General features: G+C 44.2%; 3 protein-coding genes across 4 annotated transcripts; 2 read left to right on the top strand and 1 right to left on the bottom strand.

The window, feature by feature from the left end:
• Positions 1-750: 750 nt before the first annotated feature.
• On the bottom strand, positions 751-5,089 carry ZC2HC1C (zinc finger C2HC-type containing 1C). Its single transcript, XM_032187975.1, has 3 exons — positions 5,006-5,089; positions 3,823-4,803; positions 751-3,302 (listed from the first exon to the last, which is right to left on the bottom strand). The coding sequence occupies exons 1-3, from the start codon at positions 5,087-5,089 to the stop codon at positions 3,036-3,038; spliced, it is 1,332 nt and encodes a 443-aa protein (XP_032043866.1). The 3' UTR covers positions 751-3,035.
• On the top strand, positions 5,051-5,987 carry ACYP1 (acylphosphatase 1). The gene is made up of 2 exons (XM_032188540.1): positions 5,051-5,171; positions 5,326-5,987. Exons 1-2 carry the CDS (start codon positions 5,088-5,090, stop codon positions 5,539-5,541), a joined length of 300 nt encoding a protein of 99 aa, XP_032044431.1. The 5' UTR covers positions 5,051-5,087; the 3' UTR covers positions 5,542-5,987.
• Positions 5,988-6,238: 251 nt separating this feature from the next.
• MLH3 (mutL homolog 3) lies at positions 6,239-25,667 on the top strand. Of its 2 annotated transcripts, XM_032187585.1 has the most exons (13): positions 6,239-6,274; positions 6,699-10,042; positions 13,202-13,300; positions 13,972-14,042; positions 14,965-15,069; positions 16,853-16,925; positions 17,575-17,646; positions 18,702-18,810; positions 21,835-21,994; positions 23,290-23,313; positions 23,499-23,577; positions 24,521-24,672; positions 25,288-25,667. In XM_032187585.1, exons 2-13 carry the CDS (start codon positions 6,748-6,750, stop codon positions 25,372-25,374), a joined length of 4,326 nt encoding a protein of 1,441 aa, XP_032043476.1. In that variant the 5' UTR covers positions 6,239-6,274; positions 6,699-6,747; the 3' UTR covers positions 25,375-25,667. The 2 variants fall into 2 exon arrangements, with proteins under 2 accessions (XP_032043476.1, XP_032043477.1); XM_032187586.1 differs by lacking the exons at positions 6,239-6,274; positions 13,202-13,300 and having other exon boundaries at positions 6,488-10,042.
• The last annotated feature ends 628 nt before the right edge of the window (positions 25,668-26,295 follow it).

The following is a 26,295-nucleotide window of genomic DNA, read 5'->3' as shown; positions in this document are numbered from 1 at the left end:
GGAAACTGAGCCAGCTTGAATGAAATATCCTGAGTGGTATCTGATTTAATCTACAGTTTCAACCCCAGCATTAGCTGTCACTTAAGGGAAGCCTGCAACAGCTGGATTTATTTTAACAGTATCTGAAGCCATGTTTGTACCTACCTCAATGACCATTTGAATTCTGTCGACTTTAAAATCTACTGAACAGTCAAAAAAAAGTGCAAGGGAAATGGAGTCAGTAGTACAGGACAGGTAGCGGTACTGAATTTCTTAACTACTCCTTAATTCAGTTACATTTTTCATTAATTCATGGATGTAGGCATAAATCTTCCAGTTTTTCCCTTTCCTGCCTCTTTCCTTGCCACCTCTTGCTATCTTGTGTTACCCTGTGTCAATGAGGTTTGCAATTAAGGCATTGGTCTTGCTTTTCTGATCAGTTTGGATACAGTGACTTCTTCTCCCTTGTTTTCTGTCCCTCCTCTCAGGGTTTGTAAGTTCTGATCCATACCTGGCTGACAGTGCAGCACTGACCCTTTCTGGGACCTTCGTGTTTTTCTAGGGTGTGCCACGGGATTGGGATCTCTGCCCACATATCTATAGGGCAGAAGCACTCCAACTTCTTTCAGGAATCTGGTCCACCCACGGCAGGCTGGAGTGTTTCCTCGTGTTCAGCTTTTCACTAATCCAGTTCAGTCTGGTTGCTTTTTAGCTTTTTTTTTTTTTTTTTTTTTTTTTTTTGACTCCTGTGAGCTGGCACTGCATTACTGAGGGACTTGCAAAAGGAGCTGCTGGATTTTTTTTTTTTTCTTCTTTGTTTGCTTCCTGTTGCAACTTTCTCATACAAAGTAGGCATTCTTACTTTGAGAACAAAAAGCACTCTGTGACCATTTAAAACAACTTTTTACACAACAGAACTAGTCTAATATTAGAACTAGTCCAAAAATCAGAAGCTGGAAAAATAACTGACTTAGAAATGGGCAGCAATTGTTGCCAGCTTAGAGCAGATGCTTCTCTACAGGGGTCTATAGGACATCTATCTCCCCCAAAAAGACCCTTTAATAGTGTGTGACAAACTAAGACCTTCAGCATAAACCCAAACCCATCAGGAACTATCCTGCACCTCAAGAAGAAAGCAAGAGAAGGGGCAAATTTTTGTCCAAATTCCCTACTATTGCAACAACCATGGCAAAAATGAGCAGATGACTTGAGGAAAGGAGAAAGCCCTGCATGCTGGAGGTCCCTGCTGCCTCGGCCTGCAGGACATCTCCATCTTTTTGGTATTTAATTGTTGGCTTAGCCCTGAACGTTAGTGCACCAGCTAACAAGTGTTCTGATGTGAAATTCTTTGGTGTACTGCGTGGTTGTTTTATTTTACCATATTTTTAGCTGTAGCTGCTGTTAAACGTTTTGGATGGAAGACAATCAGAAGCCGTGGTAGGAATGGGGTGGAGGTGGCTGTGAAAAGGAAATTCCTTCTCAGCTCCTGAAAGTGATGCACTGAGGCGTGGAGCTGTGGCTGATCTGCTAGTTGTACTTCTTGCCACAAGCCCAGGGAGGCACAAATGCTCCCTATCACAGTTCTTCTTTTCTGGCTCGTGCAGCGTGGTCCCTTCCACGATCTTCCCGAAGTCCCGTGAAACAATGCAGGTTCCTCACCCTTGCTCCAATCTAGTTGGAAGGATTTTCCATGACCTCACTCTTCTCCTGGTTGGAAACCCAACTTCTAGCCTAAGCTTATTCATCACCTATTTTTGATCTCGTGTGGCGCTATTCTTTGTTTCTTCTTCTGCCCTTTCTGAGCCCGTTATTGTACGGGGTAAGCAAGCACTTAGGGATGATTGTTCTGCGGCCTGAAGGGCCTGGCCAGCTCTGAGCACCGCTGCTGCCCTGTGCACGTGAATCAGCACCCAGGCTCGGGCAGTAAGCGCCTGCTCCTGCTGGCTTTTCTACCCCCATGACCCTCTGAGCCTGAGGTTCAGGTGCTGAGGAAGCATTTAATGGTGCCCCTTCCCCCGGCGGTCCTGGTTCAGATAATGTCATCGGTCTGCCTCCCACTGATAGGGGTGATGTGCTAAGAAATAGTGGTAAGAAAGAGTCCCAGGATTGGCACTAACATTTCAGAAATAAAAGTCTGAATAAAATAAAAACCTGTATGAAATTCTTGGGCTTGAGCAGAACAAGAATGCAGTAAGCCCAGCTCCACAGCTTTCATTGTGCAACAGCCCAGGGCTGCAACAACTCGGACAGAGCACGAGAAATGGCCAACAAGCAGCTCTGGCTCCTGTTGTCTAACACAAAGAGGGTAAAATGCAGCAGCCTAGGGGCTGCTTTCAAAGTTCACTGCTCACACAGCCCCTCTCCTCCCTCAGCAGGACTCCTCCAAAGGCCCTGTCTAAATAGCGGCTAGTATTGAATGTAGGGTGTGTTCCGTGGCCAAAAATAAGCAACTCCTCACACCCCTGTCTCTGGTAGGTAATTGCAATAGAAACAGCGTGGCAGCCAGAACCCCTGTCACTGTTGGCACGCTCGGGGCGATTAGCTGCACCTACGGAGCGCTGAAATGAAAGGCAGATGCGCTCTTTGGCCCGGCTGTTTGTCTCATCCACTGCACTCCTTGCTGTTGTGGAAGGAAAATAACACAGTGTGCAGACACTGCTGAGCTAAAGGAGAGCAGCTATTTCCATGTCAGCCACCCCTATTTTCAAATAAGAAAAAAAAAAACAAACCTCTGTAGCCTACATAAAAAGAAAATGTGAAGAACAGACCCTCTCTGATGGCTGGTTTGCTCCTTGTTGTTGTCCTGGGCTAGCTGGTAGCAGCACCCTGTCTCTGCAGTGACATCCTTGCACCTACACTGGCTTCTTGCTGAGATCGCTGGATGGGGGGCGCAGGCCCTCAGCGGGCACCACAAGTGGCACAACCCAGCACAGGTCAAAGTACAGAAAATTTAATATTCTGCTTATATGTCCTGAGCCGTTTGCTCGCTGTAAATAACAGCTCACTGCTGGGAACAAGGGAAATGCAGGGAGCTGCAGGCACAGCCGGCTGCTGCCTCAGCAGCGTCTCCTCTGCGGCGGGGACGGGGGCCTGCTCTTGATGCTTTTGCATTTGGGAACGTGTCTCTCGGCCACCTGGGGTGCAAAGCGGCGTCTGCAGTAGGGACAGGCGACGTAGTCTGGATTTTCAATGGGGGGCAGCGGCGGCAGGTCGGACACCTTCCCGCCCTTGGAGAGCACCTGCTGCACCTGCCGGGCCTGGCGCAGGGTCTGGATGAAGATCTCGTGCTTCTGCCGCCAGTTGTTCCTCCTGGGGGGCTTATTCTGCAGAAGGGAAACGCAGTCAGAGCTGCCGGGGCTGTCAGCCTCCGCTCTCAGCCTCCCTCTCAGAACCAGAGAACTCAGCAGCAGGGCCAAAGGAATGCAGAGAGATGCCGTAGCTGCTCTGCAGGAATCGAGCTGCGCGTTTCCACTGCCCTCATTTCATCAGCCCATTTCATTGCCCATTTTTTCAGTCTGCTCCCTGCAGCCCCCCCAGCGTCACAGACCCACTCTGCCCTGACACGAGCATCCTGACTACAGCAAGGAGCGAGTCTCCTGGAGCGCACCCAAGACACATTACAGAGACAAGCCAGCTGGGACTGATCCCCAAAAAAAACATCTCTTTGATTTTAAATCGATCCACCTACCCAGCTGGCAAGTGCCTTTCGGGGGCAATAGCTGCGCTGTGTGCCCCAGCCCTGTGTACACGTGGAGATGCCCCCGTCCCTGTCACTAGTTCTCAGGGCAGGAGGAACGTGAGCAGAACGTGTGGGCTGAGGGAGGCAAAGGGACCGCACGTTACCTGAGGCCTCTCTGAGCTCTTCCACTGCTGATACTCCTCCAGCTCCGTGCCCCTAGCTCTGGCCTTGCTGGAGTCAAACACCTTCCTCTTGGAGCCTTGGCTCTTGCTGCAGATACTCGTGTGCTTTTTGAGCCTGCTGCAGAGAAACTTGCGTCCGCAGAAGCTGCATTGCCCAAGCTCCCCTGGCTCCGCAGCGCTGGCAGCCTGCACGTACAGCACCTCTGCAGGCAGGTGCTCACTGTAATCGTGGTCTAGGAGGGCGGAGGGAGGAGGGCTGTGCTTTGAGGCCGGCTCTGAAAAGGAGGCTAAACCCTCCACGGGTACGCGGTCTCGAATTTTGTTGTTGCTGGCCACCAATCGTTCCTTCTTCAGCTTCCCCATCGCCAGCTCTTGGGGATGGAGCACGGTGCTGGGCCTGGGGACAGTGACCTCTGCGGAGTGCACCCTAACACAGTCCCCATCCCCCGTCCTGCCTGTGACTTGCACGGTTTTCTCTTCGGGGTGCCTCAGAGCCTTCCACACGTGTGTCCTCTCCACGTCTCTGGCTCTTCTCTCCTCCGCCTCCACGAGCTCCTTCTCCCTTTGGATCCTCCTGAGCTCCTCTTTCGTCCTCCGCAGCTTCTCCCTGAGGAGGGCCTCCTTCTTTCGGATCTCCTCCTCCAGGCTCTGTCCGTCCGCCTCCAGCCTCAGGATGAAGGCCAGCTCCCTCCTGCACAGCCGGGAGCCCGCCAGCTTAGGCTCTGCGGCCCAAGCAGGCAGCCCAGCAGCCGGCAGAGCCCTCCCGGCCGGCTCCTTCCCTTCACCCTCCGAGCCAGCCCTCCCGCCTGGCAGCTGCCCCGCGTCCCCTGAGGCAGCGCCGTGGTAGCGGAGGGGCTGCAGCGGGTAGGAGCGGTCCACGCCTTCCCTCCGCCGGGCCGCGGGCTTGGAGGGCAGGGCCCGGGCCTGGGTCTGGGTCTGGGCCTGGCCGCCCGCCCGCCCTCCCTGCAGCCCCGCCGAGGAGGAGCAGCCCCGCTGCCGGCCGCCCGGTGCCAGCTGCAGCTCGGCCATGCGGCGCCCCGGGGCCGGGGGCTCCCGTCCCGAGCCCCCCTGAGGAGGAGGCGGCGGCGGCGGCGGGGCCGTGACGGGAGCGGGAGCGGGAGCGGGCCCAGGCCCGGCCCCGCCGCCCGCTGTTGGCGGCCGTTGCCTGGAGACGGCGCGCGCGGGGCCGCTCTGCCCGCTGGAGGACCGCGTCTCTATGGTCTCGGGGCGGGGAGGCGGCCGCAGCCATGTCGGGCGGCGAGGGGCTGCTGTCGGTGGACTACGAGGTGTCCGGCAGGGTGCAGGGCGTCTTCTTCAGAAAGTACACGCAGGTGCGGGGCGGGGAGGCCGAGGGAGCGGCCCTCGGGGGCGTTAGGGGCGGGATGGGCGCTGTGGGGGCGGCGGGGAGCGGTATGGAGGCGGTGCGGGGCTGCAGAGCCCTCCAGGATCAGCACCAGCTCATCTCGCTCTGCGTTGTCTCCCCAGGGCGAGGCCAAGCGGCTGGGGCTGGTGGGCTGGGTGCAGAACACCAGCCATGGCACCGTGCAGGGGCAGGTGCAGGGCCCGGCCGAGCGCGTGCGGGAGCTGCAGGAGTGGCTGCGGAAGACGGGGAGCCCCCAGTCCCGCATCAGCCACGCCGAGTTCAGCAACGAGAAGCCGATCGCCGCCCTGGAGCACGCCGACTTCAAGATCGTGAAGTGACTTCGCCCGGAAAGCGGCGGCGCCTGCGGCACGAGCCGTCCACGCAGAGCGCGCCCTCCTCCCTGTTGGTTCAGGCAGCTGGTGTTCAACTCTAGAGAAATTTATTTTGTTACTTGCCTAATTTATTGGTGTGTTGTACCGTTAGCGTGACTAAACCACTCACATGTTGGCAGGCAAGGAGCTGTTGTGTCTCTGTTGAAGGGGCTGTGTAGCAGCACGGCCTGTTATCCTGAATGCGTGTGCAGCGTGAGGTTTGAGCTGTTTTGTGTGTGTGAAACGCAGAATTTGTTAACGCTGTGCTCATGTGAAGGAAGTCACGGAGCCGGTGCCAGTTTGATTGCTAAAAGCGCTGCTTGTGTGACCGAAATGCCTCGGAAACAACTTATTTTGTGCGTTATCTGCCAAGAAGTTTATTTTTTATTTAGAATAAAAGTGTTTGCAGCTCCCTTGTGTCCAGCGTGCCGCGGCAGCCCGGGCCTCGTCACCTTGCAGCCTCTGTGCCCCATCGGGGCTCCCCCCTCAGACCTGCGCAGGGACGGCCCCAAACTACATCTCCCAGCATGCCCTGCGGCCGGCGCGAGGCCTGCCGGGAGCTGTAGTCCCGGCACGGCGAGCTCCTAGGAGCCTTCACGGTGCTGTCGCGCATGCGCCGCCGGCTCCCTGCCGGGGTCCCTCAGCGCCGCCCTCGCGCGGGGCGCCCCGCGGCCGTTGGGCTCGCGCCGCGGCCGTTGGGGTGGGGGCGGCTGAGGGGGCCGGGACCGGGAGCTCGTCAGGGAGCGGGAGCAGCGGGGAGGGGCTGCGAGGGGCTCCCGGCCCCGGGGGTGGAGGGAGCAGCGAGGGGAGGGCGGCCCCGGGCGGCCCCCGCCGCGTGTGTGGTGCTGAGGGGAGCGCAGCGCCCGTGGGTGCGGCCTCCCCGCGCCGGGTTTCCCTCTGGGGGCGCTGGGTGTGAGGAGCGGGTGCGTTGTTGGGGGGGGGCTCAGGCTCAGGTTCTGGCTGCCTGCCTTGAAGGCACTGCCTGACTGTAGTCCGAGCCTGAGCGGGGTGGTAATCACAGAAAAAAACTCTAAATAGGAGAAAAACAGGCACGTTATATCCATAAGGGTGAGTGCAACAGGTATCAGGCCTTTAATTACAGCTCCTTCCTCCCCCACCCGCAGGTAGCTGGAAGGGCATGGCGCTGTGATCTCCCACCCGCACGGCTTTGACATGATCAAGCACCTGGGCGAAGATGTGCGCGCTCGGCTGCGCTCCGGGGTCACCATCACCTCGCTGGGGCAGTGCGTCGAGGAGCTCGTCCTCAACAGCATCGATGCCAAAGCAACGTGTGTAGCCGTCAGGGTGGATCTGGAGGCTTTTAAGATCCAGGTGGTGGACAATGGGTCCGGGATGGGGAGAGATGATTTGCATAAAATGGGAAAGCGATATTTCACCAGTAAGTGCAGCTCGGTGGGAGACCTGGAGAACCTGACGTACTACGGCTTTAGAGGCGAGGCTCTGGCAAGCATAGCTAACATGGCCAGCGTCGTGGAAGTTTCATCAAAGACCAGCAGGACAGCAAAAACCTTTGTGAAACTGTTTCACAACGGGCACGCGCTGGAAGTCTGTGAAGCTGAGCTGAGCAGACCAAGTGGCGGAACGACAGTGACCGTGTGCAATCTGTTCCATCAGCTACCAGTCAGGAGGAGGTGCATGGATCCTGTGCTGGAATTTGAGAGAGTGAGACAGAAAGTAGAGGCAATTTCGCTGATGCATCCCTCTGTTTCCCTTTCTTTAAGGAACGATGTTTCTTGTGCCATGGTGCTTCAGCTCCCTAAGACGAGAGACGTTTACTCTCGTTTTTGTCAAATCTATGGGCTGGGCAGATCACAGAAGTTAAGAGAAGTGAGTCATAAGTCTGGAGGATTTGAGATAAGTGGTTATATCAGTTCTGAAGGACATTACAACAAGAACATGCAGTTCTTGTATGTGAATAGGAGGCTTGTTTTAAAGACGAGACTACACAAACTAATTGATTTTTTATTAAGAAAACAAAGTGTCATTTGCAAAGCAAAAAGTGGCCCTGCAAACAGACAGGCTTGCTCAAGTCCTGGTCGCCATCGTAGTGGCCCAGAGCTGTACGGGATCTTTATTCTCAATGTGTCCTGTGCGTACAGCGACTACGATGTGTGTCTGGAACCTGCAAAAACTCTGATCGAGTTCCAGAACTGGGATGCACTTCTAGCTTGCGTAGAGGAAGGAGTGAAAATGTTTTTGAAGCGAGAACATTTATTTATTGAACCATGTAGCGAGGACATCAGAGAATTTAACGAAGATAATGACTTTTGTTTGTATAATGCTCCAGTTCCGAAGCCCTCGCTCTCTGAGGAGAAGAGCATCCAAGAAAACTTTAAGAAAGCATGTGATGAAATTTTGGATTCCTATGAAATACGTAAGTTGCAATCAAAAGATGTCAAAAGAAAATCCACAATGGGAAAAAAATCTTCAAATCCTACAGAGTCGGATAAAAATCTACAGGAGGTTGAAGTTTCCTCGAATCAAAAGGTTGCCAAACCAACTGATCCGTGTAGAAACAGTAAAGCAGAGATTCCACTGCCCAGCAGAGATGACACGACTTCTAATTTCACTGTATCAGATACCTCAGAACAGGAGCCAAAAGACGCTAATTGTCCCCAAACAGTGCCTGATGCTCACCTCAGATCTTCAGAAAATCTCCATTCCTCTTTCACTGAAGGGGCCAGATCAGCAATAATAAAAATAGACGGTTGTCGTGACCTGCTGCATCGTGCAGACAACTGCATAAAAGATGTGGGAAACCTGCAAGACAAAGTAGTGCAGAAAAGCACCACGGTCAGTAACTTGAATGCTGATATTACTCGGTGGCTGTCTGAGAGACAAGACCCTACTGAAACAGCAACAGAATCTGAAACTGTCTCTGGAAGTTCACTGATAAGACTGTCTACTGCAGGAAAAGGAGACAGGGGGACAACTGAAGTGGTGGATGATGCCGGGAGGGGAGCTGCTAGTTCAGTACCCAAAAAAACATGTTCTGTAGGCCTCAAAACACATGTGCAAAGTGATCCCCCACGTGGGCGTGAACAAACAGAAACAAGTCTTGCGTTAAACATGCACAGTAGACCTGGCCCTGTCAGTGCCAAGCACATGTTTAGGCACAAAGTGAGTTTTCCCACTCAGGCTTTAAATGCTAAGGATGTTTCCAGTAATACAAATAAAGAACACACAGCTCCCTGCAGCAGAGAAGGACACACGGCTGACAGAGGTGAGCAGTCAGAGAACAAAAGTTTGTCAAATCAGGCGAGTGAAGGGATAGCCATGCCCACTGCTGCCAGTAAAAGACATTATGAAACATCTGATGTTACAGAATTGCCGTTGGCAACATCTTTAGGCAATCCTCACACTAAAGCTACAAAAAGTCCTAGAAGACAAAGAGCTGAGCCAAGATCCCAGCCCTGTAAGAAGCTGAGCCTATCCACACAGCTGGGCTCCCTAGAAAAGTTCAGGAGATATTACGGGAGAGTCAAGTGTGTACTGCCAACGCCGTTAGCAGAGCAGAACAAATCCGGTGTCCCTGTTTGTAACTCACAAGCTAACCGTGACTTTTCAAAGAAGCAGAATGCCGGTCACGGTGGCTGGAGTATTTGTGAGACTCCGACTTTGGAACACACAGATTCCAATAATAACAGCCAGCTTGTGAGACCTTTAGATGAGACTTTAGTCTGCAGTGGAGAAGTTTCACCAGACAAACGAGCCATTTGTCAGAGCCCTTTGACGTTGTCTGATTACTCAGAGGTTAGTAAAACAAGCATAAGTAGTAGAAGATCTCCAGGATCATTATCATCCAAACTGTCCAGAATGAAAAGCGACCGCAAAGAAGTAAAACAACTTGGTGAGCAATTCCAAACAGATTCCAGTGGAAAAGATAACACCTCTTTTGATCTTGAATCTTCAAATAATGATGGTTTGTGCAATGCACGTCAAATGTGTAAATCGACAGCGGAAAACATGAGGGAAAGTTGCAGCGTTTCTAAGGGGAATACTTGCCAGCCATCAGACGACACAAGAGCAGAACCCACGAAGCACACTGTCAGCTCATCACCACTCAGCAGCACTGAAGGGGAATATGCAGTCTCTGCAAGCGGTGTTTTACCATTACCGGCAAAAAAAGATTGCCCTAACGTCATCTGTGAAGATAAAAGCGTGTTAGCTGAATTCTCAAAACAAAACTTGAAAGATACGGAGGATCCCTGTGTAACCTTCCCAAGTAACGTGGCGTTCTCTGCAGACAACACAAGTAGAGGCGACCCCAGAGATGATTGGCGTTCTTCTGACTGGCTGCAAGATTTTGATGCTTCCTCGGGTAAGACGATTTACATCAATACAGCAACTGGGCTGAGCACCTACAGCACTCCTCCTGCTGAAGGATTCCAGGCTGCCTGCGTTAAAGATATAACGACAATGGCTGTGAATGTTGTCTCGGAGAATGGTAAGAGGGTTTGTTCGGGTGAAAACAGAATGAGGAACACAGTTTGTGTTCAGCTAGGTGCATAAAATGCTTTGCTGTCAGCACCTGGCAACTTGTGTTGAAATGCTCACTGCGTTAGCTGTAATAGCTGTATGGAAAACAGAAAAGTGTTGGAGACTGTGGAGACAGAAAAGCATCAACATTCAAACTGTTAAAAAGGTAATTTTAAATAAAACAGAAAGAAATGGCAACACCTTGTCAATTAACAGGCAGCTGCTTAGTTTTCACTGGGCATCGTGGCATTTACTGTGATCCCAATTACATATAACTGCTATTGTTTATAAAGCAAGACCTATTTCAAAATAAGTATACCAGAAATGTATTGTGTTTTTTTTTTAACACTTTGTCCTAAATGATCATGTTTCCAAGAACGTGTTGTTACTGTGAGCCCCATATTAAACCACAAAAACGACCCTTTTTTCAGCCTGCCTACAAAATTGAAAACAACCCTTGAAAAATGAACAAAAATCTGACATTTCATTGAGAATGCTTAGTCTGTTCCACGGATGTTGGAAGGCTGTTCCTTCCCGCTTCGTGTTGCAGGAGATGTTGTACAGCATTGTTGGCAGTTTGATGGTGGAGCTTTTCTTGAAGTTACAGGGCGCTGCACTGTATTGTTTTGTCAGTGGTGGAACATTTACAAGTCCCCATTGATCTAGCTGTTGGTCTTGCCTTTCTGTGTCCTCTGTATTTGGCTTGGTAGCATAATGTCTGATAATTTTCCCTTCCATTAATAGATCTATTCAAAATTGTTCTTTATTCTGCCTATAGGCAGAAATACTTTGACCAAAGATGCAGCCATTCCACCTGTAGGCTGTGTTTTCTTCTGTGTAATTTGTTTTGAAAAAGTAGCTTGGCCTTGTTTCCAGTAGTTCTGTGAAATATTTGGCTAATCAATATTTGGCCTCTGTTTGGTTCCCTTTTTTGTCTCTTACTTCCTCATCACCAGTCATAGAAAACTTGGTGCAATAGATGTTTCAGGTGTTGTTTCCTTTTAAGTGTAATAATTGATGCCAATAGTTCTTAATATTTATTGTATTCCATTAAAGCAGATTTATTACAAGGGGAAGAACATCTGTGTTTTTACTAGGTAAAACTAATGGGAAGTGCAAATGTACGTTCCCTGACTAACACTTTCTTTTAATTTCTGTGGTTTACCAATTTCCGCTGCCCCCAGAGCTGTTTGGTAGCGAGCCAAAGCACGGAGTCGTGGAGCTCGATCTTCTATCCAAAATGTTTGTGTAGTGCATTCCTGATCATGTTCACTTGCTATGGTGCTTTCATTCTGCTCTTTAGAATAGTGTCAGTAATGCCACGGTGTTGACTGTGTTTCAAGGCCAGGTGACTTGTTAAGACAAATGCCTTGCACACAAGTTCAGGGAAATTACACTGGTTGGTGGCAGGTGGAAGGAGGTAAGAATAATTCGTGTCCTCTTACGGATATCCTCCATAGCCATCACACCAGTGGCTGGCTGCTATCTTGTTTCTCACATCCCATCTACTCCATGTGCTCGACAGAAATGCTGGATTTTGTAGGACAGACTCAGGTGTCTTTGTATGGATTAAGTTGGCCATTACAGGAAAATTTATCAAGCTGTGTTTCACTATTGAATGACTTTCTGAATAATCTGATGCTATGCATTTGTATTAGGTTAATATTCTTTGTACTAGATAGACACCCCAGTTCAGCTTGGTCTTTGTTGCCAGCTATGTCTGTATTTTTTGTTTCTTTTATTACATTATTGATCAATACATCCTGGCACCAATACATTTTAATAAGCTAATTGAGGCAAGTGAAAATCAGTATTCTAGTGTGCTAATTGTATATGTCTGAAGTAGATAAGTTATCCTCAGCACCTTTTCTGATGTTACCCACCAGAAGAATCATATCAATAATAATCTTTGCCAGCTCTGAATTCTCACTGGCCGCTGGGCAAGACAATCCTTTGTGAGTCATGTACATCCTGATCAGGATTTTCCTGCAAAAGAGGCAGGGAAGTGAACTGTAGTTTGTTACATGTGTAAACACCGGGCTCCTGTTCACAGGAGCGATGGATGCTTCTGTGAACTCGAGGGGTAACATCTTTCCATGGCAATAGCTATAAAAGTTCTATCAAAGTCTAAATGAGATGGAAATCTTCATTTTGCCCCGGTTTGCCAAGAATCACATCAGGCCCTCTTGCCCTCTGTTCAGTAAGAGTCTGTGACTAGGTGTTGGGGCACTTGGACGCTGAGTTCCCTTCCTGTGCGGGACTGCCAGTTTGGATTCTTGAAAGGACTCTCAGTCCCCAGGGCAGAACCATCCCTGGGCTTTCCTGGGCTAAAGCCAACCGTCAGGAGTCTGTGAGCTGGCCGTAGGATCTCACAGAGCTTTTTCATACTGAGCTTATCAGCACACAGCTGGTTTTCTTTGGCTTTATCACTGCCACTTTTCCTGCATGCACACCCGTAATTTCTTAGTAGAAAGGAACTTTATTAATTCATTATTATTTCACAAAGAATAGAAGGCTGAATTGTACCAAAGGAAGGGTGAAATGTTTACCGCTGTGCTGGAAATCAGAGCCACTTTTCTTAATAATCTTGATAACAGTGCAGGTTTATAGTATCAATAAATCATTTCTGGGTGGGTAGGAACATGGTAGGCTAACTGATATCTCATGTGGTCTCACCAGCTTGTAGATTGTAGTCTTACAAGTTGCTGATAACTGCATGAAGTATTGATAGGACTGGTGATTGACATTTTGCCATTGAAAGTCAAGAGTGTTTTGATACCTGAAAGACTTAACCTATACCTTCCTTTTCCTTTGAGGATGACACTTCTGATTGCACTAATTCTGGAAGTAAATCTTATGCGATTAAAGTAGCAACTAATTTTTAAGGACAGTCTTGCAGAAGCCACAGTAGTATTTTAAATACATTTCCACATGCAAGTGTGTCTGATAATTCTCAGTATTTTACATATATGCTGCTGTTTCTCAATGTTGGATGGCAAAATCTGTGAAATGCTCTAATTTGCCCAGGGCTAAGCACACTTTTATTTATGAGAATATAATAAGTGTGTAGCTTTTTGTAATTTTGCATGTTGATGGATATGCAGCAGTAAATTTATGTTGTGTTTAGGGCTTCAGTGCAGGTGCCATCCCTTTAGAAGTGAGATTGTGCTACCCTTCCTTCCTAGACCTCGAAAAGAGAAGACTCTAGCAAGCCAGGATCCGAGAGGTAGGGCCAGCTTTCCAGGACACAGTGTTCTGTTGTAAAAACAAATCAAAGAATTCTCCCAGATGTCCCAACAGGAACCCAGAATTACTCAAGGTCTGTTAACAATGGGACTGTGTGAGTCATCTCAGATCTAGAACTGGAAAAAAATTCTTCTAGGGTTGAAGGCAGGTTAGGGGGTACTTATTTACAGGATGAAATACCCAGTTCTTTGTTGAATTATGTCAGAACTTTAAAGAATAATTACCTACTCCCTTCTTTGTACTCATTCCAACCTTGGAATGTGAAAAATAGCTTCAATCCTCACTATTTTTTTCTTTTTTTTTTTGTGATGGAAAGGATGAAATCACCTTTTTGGTATGTGGCTTTGTCCAGGGGCAGTGGGTAGCTAAGCAGGTGCTTTTTTCTTTTTTTTTTTAATTTTCCTTGCCACTTCCAGGGCCTGTTGAATTGTGCTGCAGCATGCTCAGGAGACAGCAAGCTGCACAGGGACCTTTCTAGTTAAAGCAGACAATAGAGAAGCCCATTCTCATGTTCCATTATTTATCTGTACATTCTCCCCCTTTTTTGAAGCAGAAAAAATGCAATAATACTTGGGTGAGGTAGAAGTACCCAATGTACCTTGTACTGATGGCTGGTGGCAGTCCCTGTATTGTCTGTATGTTCTTTCCCAGATGCTGAAGGCGAGTCTCTCCAGTCATTGCTTTCAGAATGGGACAATCCTGTTTTTGTTCGCTGCCCAGAGGTAAGCATTATCTTGCATCTCATGCTAAAACAGGAGTCATTTTATCCTTCTGTTACTTTCTGACATGGGGACCAAAATTACAAATATATTGTAACTGTTGTATATAATTTATTCAGTGATATATTAGACTGCAGACCTTGCAATTATATTTTTTTTTTTATAGATGGTTTATATCTAAGTCATTTTTGTGCATATATTCAGCCTTTGAATAAACATCAGGCTAATCTTTTGCTTTTCAAAAGCAAAACATTATTGTAGGCTGTCTTTCCCTCTACAGAAATGTTCATCTTAAAATAAAAAGTTTTCAAATGGCAAAATTGCATTTTACTGCAGTTGTTTTTGTAGCCTGGCAGGGCTCTAGCATGTGAGAGGAAAACAATGTTTGAGCTTTTATACAGACTTCTTCTGTTGTCACGATGTAGCATTATCTTTAAGCATCGTGTGTGTGTGTAAACATACGTATGTAATCACTTCCACCTGCAAACAATGGAGATGGAGTAGCAAACCACCTGCTGGTGAGTTTCTGCAGAGGAATGTTTGTTTGTTTGTTACAGTTTGTTACTCAGTACTCTGAGTCATCTCAGGGTAGTGCATCTCATCTACTGAGAGCCTGCGTAGGCTGATTGTGAGCTTCAGGTTTTCTGGTGGGTAATTCAAGTAACTGAATGCCTTGAAATTAGCAGGTAATATCCAGATGGGAAAGTATACAGGGATAGTAGCTGAGATATTGCCAGATGGTATCTTTAGCTAGTGCTGTTCTTGTGTAGAAAGCTTGGTTTGTCAAACTACAGAGGGAGCAATCTCCAGAATGTTCTTTCCTAAATCTGATGTGGTTTTTTGTTTGTTTGTTTGTTTGTTTGTTTTCTTATTCCCCACGGGCTGCTTGATACTGTAAACTCTCCATGTAATTCTCTTTCTACAGATTGCTGTGGATGTGACCAGTGGTCAGGCTGAGAATCTGGCTGTGAAAATTCACAATATCTTGTATCCTTATCGTTTCACCAAAGACATGGTCCATTCGATGCAGGTACAATATCATCTATCTCTAGTTTTCATGCCAAAATTCCCATTGAGCAAGTGGGGTTTTCTGAAGTTTCTGCCTTGTAGGAGAGAGGTCTCCAGGGAAACAGATCATATCCTTAATTTTCACAGGCACAAGCAGAAATCTGGGTTGGTGTGCAGTACCATCAGACATGTATGTCATGTGAGATTTTAGCGGATTATCTATCAGAAGATACTAATCTGCAAAGCAACTAAAAGTTCTTGAATGTATGGTTAAATCAAACCAAGAGGCAGCCCTGTTGCCACTGTTTTGAAACACTGTTAACTAAATGATCATTCAACAGGCAGGTTTTTACATTTGTTGAAGATAATTGCTAGTTTGTATTCCCCTGAAGCCTGTGTCCTACATGTTCTGTATTGACCTTAGAAATTTAATTCTTCAGCATAGTGGTTTCAAAAGCAAATCCCAGATTTCCTGGAAAGACTTGAAATTTCTTTTTAAGATTTATAGCTGCTCTGAGAATTGATTCTTAAAAACGGCATCATGGCATGAAGCTTAACTATTTTAATGCTTTTTTATTGAATGTTTTGGTTGTTAACTTAAAAGCTGACGTAAATGTATGGCTGCAGCTTACATTGTTTGACAGTTTGCCTGGATAAAAATGTCAAAGTGAATTCTCTCCATGTGTTACTTATTAATAACTAAAGGCTTGTAAGCCAAATTAGCGTCATTCTCATGTGATCAGGTTGATGACTTTGAGACTGCAGGTTCTGACGGATGGGACATGGCAACGTTAAACTCCGGGGTGGAGAACGTAAATGATTCTCACTTATGTTGGTGTGCAAGAATAACAGGAGTAAATAAAGTTATTACAGGAAACGGGTTATGTTTCAGAAAGACCAGAGAAGAAAGCTGTAAAGCAGAAAGAAAAGAACTATTAATGTCTTGTATCCCTTCAAAGAAATAGGATCATCTAATCATTTTTACCTAGGGGATGTACAGTGCATGTTCAGTGAGACAGTACTCCCAGGGAGCTCTGTCCATTTGACTGAGGGAGAAATTCTTCCCTAATCCTCTGTTAATTTAAATGTAAAAATGAGATACTCAAAGCATTGTGCATCACTGCACAGTATTCCATCTCTAGCTCAGGTTGATTTATGATGTTGGAAGAGAAGGTGGAAGCAACTCTCAAAGGCAAGTTAGGCAAAAGAAAAAGAGGCAAAACAAATGCTTCCTGGCTCCTACAGATGATCAGCACAAGCCCTTAGACACAGCTCAGATTATAAAAGGTTGTTTATATTTTTTTTGGTGATGTCAGCAGATCAGATACTTAGAGTTGCTGTGTACAGCTTCAATTCCTAGCTCAAGGAGGCATCTACACCACTGTTTAATCCATTCTGTAAATTTCCAGCCCCACCTTGCAGTTCTTGCCTTTACAACTGTCTTTGAAAAGACAGACCCAGAATTGTTTTCTTGGCTATTTTTAAACTTTCTTATAGTTCCAGACTAAACTGTTTCATGACCAATTTATGGTCATTTCACCAGCCAATGTTGTATTTTAGCCAAATAATTTCTGCCTTTTCCATATTTAGCCCCTCATTTTATTATAAAGAATATTTATATATCTTCATGGTTTCAGTTTTGCTAGCTCAAATTCCTTGAGTCTTTGAGATTAGAAAAGATGTGATTTCCACTCCCCTAATCATCTGTTCTGTGTGTTTGATCTATTTTGATTGTCATCTTCTGTTTACCTTCATTTTCAAAATCATTTTACCACTGGGTAGTGATTATTCTAACTATCTTACAGGTTCTTCAGCAAGTGGACAACAAATTTATTGCTTGTGTAGTCAACACCAGGAATGAAATGGATAAAAAGGAAGGTAAGAGGAGTTATTATTATTAAGCTGAGTTAGGTTTCAAATGTAGTTATATTGCAGAGGGAACACAGTCCTGCTTTTTCTCTTGTCTTGGGATGATATCGTGAGTAGAGCAGAATGTTAGCCTTCACATGAAACTGCCTGGATCTTCTTACTCTTTATTTTGGATGTTGTTGAACGTTCCTACTGCCTTCAGATTAGTGTTATAAAAATAGATTATACTCAAATTACTAACGTCTTTCAGACTGTGTTCACATTGTCTGGACATATTCATTGCCACAGCTAGCTGAAGCTGTACAAAAAAGGCATTCAAAATCAGTAGTTTTTGTAGTGTTTTTAAAGACTGTATTAAATAGAACAGTTTGTGGGTGACCTCAGCTCTCGTTCTGAAGTTAGATGAAGATGTCAATAGACAAGATTTTCTGGCTTAATCCAGCTACCCTTAATTTAAATGCTCCATTTGGATCACCAAATTTCAGTTCTGTAGCGACATTGTTTTGCCAAGGCAATCTCCTTCTCACTTCATTTTTGTAAAACTAGTTGGTATTTACCTTCTAAATGTAGGCTCTAGGGAGTGGTCATCCTTCTTTCCAGCCTGTGCAGTTGCTGGTACCAAGTTGCCTATTTTTAACCTATTGTGTTACATTTTTAGGTGGAAACCTCGTGGTTTTGGTGGACCAACATGCAGCGCATGAACGGATCCGCTTGGAGCAGCTTATTGCAGGTGAGGATTCAGGTGGTTTTAGGAAAGGTAGTGCACAGGAAAGTGCAAACAAGAGCTTTCTTAAAGGGAAAGCTTGCTAACTGATTTGTCATAAGGATAAATCTGGGATATGTCGAACCAATAGGATATTGATTTGTCATCTTGACCCTGATCCCTGTCAGAGTGCAGCCATTCAGTATGGGTAGCATTCAGAGCATTGGCAGCTGAAAATTGTTACAGCGTTTCCAAAAACAGAAGATATGCACCCTACCCACAGAACTATCAAACTAAAATAGTCCTGACATAATGAAAGAGCAGGAAGACTGATAGGAAAAACAATGAACAGGAAATAGAACAACATCAATAAGAGCATGTGGTTATGCTGTGAAGAATAAGATGTGGGGTGCAGAGTAAGGAGCACAGTTAATTTGGTTCCTTTTTAGCTGAATACCATGCTTAAAGCCTAACATTTCTTCATTCTGAAACTGAGGGAAATAATGGTCTTTTCTGTAAGCTCATTAGCCATTGGTTTCAGTATTAGAAAGCACAATAGCTATCCATCAAGTACTTAAAAATCATTGACCTTCTCTTTCATTGAGAAATAGCATGCAGTTCCTGCAGAGAGGATTCCAGGAAATCTGCTCTCTCTGGTCAGGTACTGAAAAAAGTTAAAGACTGAAGGGAGAGATGCTTAATGAATAGTATTTTAATGCCTTTTATGAGAGATTTTTCTGTGGAAAAATTGCTCTCTGTGAGTTGAACTAAATATATCAGTAGGGTTGTTGGGTTTTTTGTTTTGTTTTGTTTTGATTTTTACTTGTTTTTTTGTTTTTCGCTATTTAGGGTGACTCTTTTTTGGAAATGGTGGGAAAAAACAAAGTGGCATTAACCAACCCCTCCCCAGAGACTAGATGTCTGGTTTGTGACATTCCCAGTCCTCCACAAGTTTCAGGAGAAGGCATTCTGTGGTCATTTTTAAATCCAAACAGAGGATTACATGCCAAACCATAGGGTCATTAAGGGTAATGCCTGCGTAAATATTCAAAGAGGGATACTTCCAAATGTTTCATTCACAGATTCCTATGAGAAGGAAGCTGCAGCGTGTGGCAAGAAGAAATTACTGTCCTCCTCCATCTCTCCCCCTATGGAGATTGAAGTTACAGAAGAGCAAAGAAGAATTCTACGGTTAGTAATGGCCAGTCACTCTAAACTTTGGGGAAAGGCTCTACTGACCAGGAAGATCTCTCTGTATAACTTAGGTCACCACCACGGCTGTTTGTTCTTGCCTGAGCAGAGACCAGTTGGGTATATCTATTCTGTGGAAAATAAGTGGGCTTCTGGCGTGCCATCTCTGTGCCACTGCAATACCCTCTGATTTCCTGGGGAAGGTGAAACTTGGGGCATGAGCCAGGAGAGTACCAGAGCAGCCTGCAGCAGATCCTCCTGGCTAGGGAGCAGCACTTGGAAGTGCACGCTGGAGTGCAGTGCTCCCAGTGTAGATATAGGCACTGACTTAATAGGCACTGTTGGAGAGGAGGAGGATGTGCTATGGAAAGCTTGTGTTGCGAATCCTTCAAAAATGCATTCCTTAATCTTAGGTGCCTGCCAAGAGTAACTAATGAACACTGTTTCCCAAATGTTTCAGACTGGTAGACTGGTTGCTATTAGGATACTTAACTTCTGTACTGCAGGAGTTTAGGCTAAGATGCAAATGTATTGTTGGACTACTATAGACCTACTGGATACTAATTGATCATTTTTATTTTCCCCCAAATATCCCTGACTGTCTTCTGCCACGTGCATTTGTATTTTTTCTCATGTTCTTTGTGTTCAGTCAAAGTTCTCTGTTAACTTCCACAGGTCCACCTCATTGTTATTTTCAGACGTCCCCCCCATTTTTTTTTGGTGATGTCTGTGGCAAACTCGTCAGCATTTAAATCACTCCTTGTTAAGGTTGCTGCCTTTTATAGGGATGCACTTGTTTGGTGTAAAGCCCTTTCTGTGTGTATTCTGATCATAATGGTATCGCTGCTATGTCCGTTCGGTAACTCATGTGTGTTACGATGGCTAATACCAGAAATTCCAGAGGAAAGGGTAAAGCACTATTATTCACCACCTGCTGTATGGAAAAATGTGAGAATGTAACCGCTGCTGCTCATAGTTCAACAATATTTGGATGCCTTTGTTGTTCCTATCTTTTAATGATATTCTTGCCAACATCACCATATTTTTAATGCCTCTTGTTCAACTTGGAGTTATTTTTACGCTCATCTTTGAATGTCTTCCATGTTTGACATACCTACTTTTGAGACTGGATGGCCAAAACTGAATACAATATACCAAACGGCAGTGTCCCACTGATTTCAACAATAGCTTTACAATTGTTCCCATGACTTCTGTTTGTTATATATACATGGGTGTATATATACACCTAGTATTTTGTCTACTTTTTTTTTTTTTTTTGGCTACTGCTGCTTAGATGAACTGCTTATTTATTGAACTGTCATGACAGTAAAACAGGTTTTTATATATATAATTTTTGCTGTTCAATGTAGAAACAAACAAAATATATGCATAGATCAAATTATTCCTACTACTTTGCATTAATTTGTCCTTATGAGCAGCAAATCCATTTTTTCCATTTTTCATTTAACTTTTTAATTCATCAGACTTGCATTTCTAGCCACTTTCAAAAGCTTTTTGAAAGCCCAAATACATTCTCTGAGGTACTGCTTTTCAACAAATATATCACAAGCATGCTAAAAAAAATCAGTAAGATAAAGTAAATCAGAGAGGCATGGTTTTCTTTTATGGAAGCTGGTTAAATTATTCAGCGTACTGGAATGCCAGTTGTGATTTCCTATTGCCACATAAGATAATTGATTCAAGAAGCTTTCTGCTGATGGCATATACTGGTGTTGGCTTACTGGTGGTTTTTTGTATTGCTCTTTAGCTTATTAGTATTTACAACCAGTCTGTGAGACTAACTGTACTAAAAGTTATTAATTAAAAGCACTATGGAAAATCTAAATGCTGATGTTACTTGCAAAGGTCAATGTATTGAAATATATCAACTTTCCTGAAATATCTTTCTCTTCAGCTGTGCTTGCTGGTGGACCTCTGTTTCACCTGCAGTTTTGATTCTGTTATTTGGCTAGTAATTGTTGCAGCAATGCATTGTTCTGCTTACTCTCTTGAACTTCCTTTTTTATTAAAAAAAAAAAAAAAAAAAGGAGGGGGGGGCTCAGTTGACTCCACCAGCTCCGTGGATTCTGTCATTTCACCACAATGGACTTTTTCAGTCTTTTTCCTCTCACTGTAGGCTTATACATGGTCTCCTTGTCCTTATTAGAATTATACAAGTCATCTCCGTGTGGAGCCTGGTAATTGCATTATTCTCGTGATTAATTTTAGTAAGTTTAGAATAGCTTCTTTTTTTGTTCAGAGAATCTCTTCTATAATTTACCTTCACCACCTTTATTTTAAGAGAATATTCCCTGAGTGAATAATATAATAATATATATATTCACAATAATGTATATAACTGTTTTTTTACTATTGTTGATAATAATTGCTGGCTGTTCCTTCTCTTTGATGACAAGTTCTCATCTGACTGTGAAGTCCAGTTTTTGTATGTATTTTTCTATCCACAGGGTGACAAATGTCAGATTAACTAAAAGTTGTTCTTTCCTTTGTTTTATTAACAGAACATAAGTTCTTTAAACCAGCATAAATTTCTTGCAATATTTTTTTCTGTTGTAAGCATTTGCCATTACATGTCAGTTGAAATCAGTTTTTTAGGTTAGACTTAAAGCAGCCTTTATGATATGTAATTTTTATATTTGAAGAGGGTACGTGCATGTTCCTGTCTGTATGATGAGTTGGTAATTTTTGCTTGAACCATACACCTGCTGTATCTTTAGAAAATATTTATAAATTTAAATACAAAGTTCTCTGAGTAATACAGGAACTCTTAGATCTTTTAGCCATGGAGCATGTGATATGCACAGCTGATTGGAGTGAGAAGCGTAGGTGTATGTAGAGTGGAGAAAGGCAAAATTAATTGGAATCTTGTGAGGTGTGTTTTTCAGGATTGGAAACTGTTGCAGGAAAGAAGAAACATAGAAACTGCAGAAATATTTAGGCATGCTGTGGAGATGTAGGCGTTTGTGTCTTATTTCCGTTGTTTTGCTTTATTTTTCTCCTCAGATGCTGCTACAAAAATTTGAAGGATCTGGGCCTTGAATTATCATTTCCTGAGACCAACAGCTCCTTGATTCTAGTCAAGAAAGTGCCGCTGTGTTTTATAGAAAGAGAGGCCAATGAATTACGACGGAAAAGACAACCTGTCACTGAAAGCATTGTGGAGGTCAGTTATGGATGTGGATCAGAGCAATTTGTGATACTGGCTTTCTGGGTTAATCACTGTTATGAGAGAGTTATGGCCAGTGTGGTTGCCATCAATTTTAGTAGCTGAATAGTCCTATACTGAAGTCCCTGACAGCAGTGATAGGAGTCTGATTCAGACTAGGAATAGTGAAAAAAAATGAGAAAAATAGTAGGCAGTTCAGATATTTCATCAGTTTACTGCTCATCCTTCTTGAACACTTGAATGAACAGTGAAATGATTGTTATTGCTGGTATGGAATATTTGTTAGGATTTTCATGAAGTCTCTGCATATGCAGTTCAGCTTTCTAAAAGCTGCTGTTCCAGATGTTCTGTGGTTTGAAGAAGAAATTGCTGAACTGATTGCTTGCAGTTTCCATTGTAAACAGTTCTCCACAATTGTCAGTGGAACAAGGACTCTCCTTACAAATTGTTTCTGGAGTACCATATTCAGCCACTAGGCTGAGCCATTGTGAGTCAGTCCAGTCTTGCTTGCCACTTGTCTCTTTTGATACAAAGAGAAAAAAAGACAATTCATCTAATTTAATTTATTTTTCCAACCCTGCTAGAATCAGGTAGAAGTCAAAATGCACTCTCCTGGTGTGCCAAGAACCCTGAAAATGGTGGCAGAGTGCTTTTTCTGTTTTATTTTTTTGAATGGTAGCTGCAGATCATGTCTGTCCCTCACCAGCACTCTTTCTTAGCTGAAATGTCAAGATCTCATGAGTGTTTTGGCAGACCTATTCTGCAGTCCTTTTTATTTTAATTAGGACTAGTAGCACCTATTCATGATTGAGTTCTCTATATCTTAGGTATCAGAAATTAAATCCATGTGGACTGTTATTCAAAGAAGAAATGGCAATTATTCAAAGAGAACACGTATATATTATATATATGATATATTATAATATATGTATATACATATATTATACTCTGTGGTATGAGAGTTCCATTATATCCATTTTGCAGGTATATTCATATATACTTTTGTATATAGAAGGTCTATTTATAATACGCTATATAATAGAGTATATTTCTACAGGAAACTGGTGCAGAGAGAAACCAAGTGATTAGTTTCAGGCCTGACAAGGTATTTGTGAGATGTCAGGACTTGTGCTGAGAACTTTCACAATATGGTCAATGTACAAGCAACTGCATCATTTTTCCTGGGGAATATTGGCATTTATGCATTAAATTATACACAAATGTGGACAAAGTCGGGTATGGGCAATCAAAAGGAGGAATAGCAACTGATCATTTTACCTTTTTCTTTCCAGGAGTTTATTCAAGAACAAGTTGAGGTGAGTAGCTGTCTGCTTCTAAAGTTGACTGGTATAATGCAAAGCTTATTGCATAAATCAGAGGGAATAAGAGCAATAAGCACCATAAGAGATGTGGATTTAGCTCATTCCTGTTATATTTCTCCCTTTCTTTTTTTTTTTCATATTACATGGAATGTAAGATAATGTTCCCTTACTACTTTTAGCTAGTGCAGACGACAGGACGAGCACGAGGAACACTGCCTCTGACGCTTCTGAAGGTGTTAGCTTCCCAAGCCTGTCATGGTAGGGGAACTGTACTTTTCTTTCATTCCTTCTTTTTATTTATTTTTTTAACCTTTCTGCTTCTACACAGTATTCTTCGTAGGGCAGTAGTTTCAGAATGTGTTTGCAGGAATTCCAGGATTACAGTTTCATAGGGATGAGGAGATAATGGTCTCTTCGTGGACAGTACCGTGAGGGACAAAAACCACTGTGCTGGTTTGTGTGGTCCTGAAGTAATTCCAGCCCACACATGAAACACTGATAAAACGCGGTGTTTTATTCACTGAGATGCTCTCATCCCTGGGAGCATTCAACCAAGTAACAGTTCTTCCTCACAGGTGCAGACTGCAGTAGGTCTAACCTCTTGGGGCAGTTTCTGTGTTATGTAAAATATTAACGAGAATTAATATTTCTGAATATTAATTCTGAAAGGGTAAACCTGAACCAAAAGCATCTATTTTCATGCTGTGTCGCTGTATTCTACAAATGGCAGACTGTATATTACAACTTTTTATATCTAAAGAAGTCCCACAGCTGAAGGGCAGGATTCATACAGTTTTGTCAATCTGTAAAGGCTAAAGTCTGCAGGCACCTCTGCTCTGCCCCCTTAATGTTCTGCTTTGATTTCCTCTGGATGCCATTAAGTGTCCCTTTATGAGAAAGGACTTAAGGGCAGGGTCAGTAGCAGGCATATAAAGCTGATAAAGCCTATGGAACTGGTAATAGCTGTCTTCTGGTTTTACTGCCTTTATGTGCATCTCCAGTCCTTAGGAAAAAAAAAAAGAAAAAGCTCCTTTTGCTTCTTGCAACATCACCTGAAAAGCCAAAATCTAATAATCCTACCATCTATCAGACTTGGATAAGGTGAAACGGTTTAGGCTTTGGATAGCTGATCCTCATGCAGCAGCAGGAGGTGGTTTGCATTCTCTCTGGCAGCACATTCAAGAATTTTCTCTTATTCCAGGAGCTATCAAGTTCAACGACAGTTTGACTTTGGAGGAGAGCTGTCAGCTCATTAAAGCTTTGTCCTCTTGTCAGCTGCCCTTCCAGTGTGCTCACGGCAGGCCTTCCATGATGCCCCTTGCAGACATCGACCATCTGCAGCAGGAAATTCAGGTACTGTGTGGGTCACTGAAATAAGGCAGCATGCCCTGGGTTATAAGGCTCATTGTGTACATGTGTGTTAGAACTGGAACAGACCACCACTGTATCTTACACAAACTTTTACAGAGCTGTTATCAGTAAAATAATAAATAAATAAATAAACCTCTGTCCTGCAAACACTTTAGAAAGGATTTTACCATGTTCCATTTGAATGGTCACACTGGCTTGAAGGAGGTTCACTAGTGGTTGAAGTCAAGCATAGATTTAAAGCAGTTGTGGTTTTTAAGTGTAAAATTTGGAAAACATGTAAGTTCTGATATTCTGCTAGTAGCAAGTGTGCTGAAGATTGAACAAACACCTATTTTCCCAAAGTTTAAGATGCCCTTAAAATAGGGAAAGAAGCAAAGAAATAGCAACATTTCTTTAAAATTGGAAAAAAAAAAACCAACAACCTCCTCTCCTGTGAATACTACAGTATATTAGGTTATTAAATTAGATTCTGTTGAAAGTCACGTGGGACTTTGAATTAGATATGACAAAGAATGGGAACGTCTGTATTAGGGCAAAGAGCATGGAGATATTGAAGTTGATTTAGTTATGATTATTGCTTAATATTTTTCCCTCCAGCCTAAACCTAATTTGGCTAGACTGCGGAAGATGGTTCGAGCATGGCACCTGTTTGGGAGCAAAGACCCTAACCAAAAAAAGTACTGACCTAGGAAGCAGAGAGCAGCCAGGAGAACACGGCAGAAGCCCAGCCCTGAAGCCTGGAGAAGCATCTTCAACGTTAAGGAACTTTGTTGTAAACCTGGGTCACGTCACTGCTTGACTATCAAGGGCAAGTTGCAGCCACTCAGAGTTACTGCAAGCACAGCAGGATTCTGCATAATAGAGAAGAGACTTTTAATTAATGGATTTTATAGTGCTTTGAAATTGAAGAGGTATTTATTAATAAAATTAACACTAAACTATTTCTGTGGGCTCCTGGCAGTGGTTGGAATGAGGACTGACCGGCTTCATAGTAAATACAAGCCAACTTGGGATCAAAAAAAGGTGTCTCTGCTTTAGAAGGCAATGACACACCCAGCTGTTTTCTCCATCTCCCTGCAGTTCACATTCTTGAGTAATAGGTTTCTAAATCCTAGCATAGCCCCACTTTCGCCGAAAGGACTAAATAGCTCGTGGCATTTCTAACAGTAGACAGGTTTTTTGGTTGGTTTTTTTTGAACACGTTCCTGTTCTATTTTGCATCTCAGCCTAGGCTAAAAAAGAGTATTTCAGAACAGTAAGAGATGCCTTTTTATTTAAATCACAGACATCCTTGTTCTGTGTTAAAACCTAGGTTAAAAAATAAATGCTATTGACACCTGCTGCCCCTCACAAAAAGCAAGAGCTTTCAGAACAAGACAAGATGCCTGCCGGAGAAGAATAATCCCAGTCACCCAGTAGCAAATGGGAAGGAAGACCCACAGACTCCAAAAAGCAAAGCAAGAGCTTGAGCTCTGCCCTGTGACGCAGAGGCAAACAAGCTTGCTGACAGAAGCCTGCCTTTCATCAAGAAGGCAATTTCTATTCCAGCACATTACAAAAAAATACTTGTATTTCAGCAACTCAGCAAAAACTGACATAAAATTC

Source organism: Aythya fuligula, chromosome 5 (genome assembly GCF_009819795.1).
Source record: "Aythya fuligula isolate bAytFul2 chromosome 5, bAytFul2.pri, whole genome shotgun sequence".
NCBI lineage: Eukaryota > Metazoa > Chordata > Aves > Anseriformes > Anatidae > Aythya > Aythya fuligula.
This window is presented reverse-complemented; position numbering and strand designations above follow the sequence as displayed.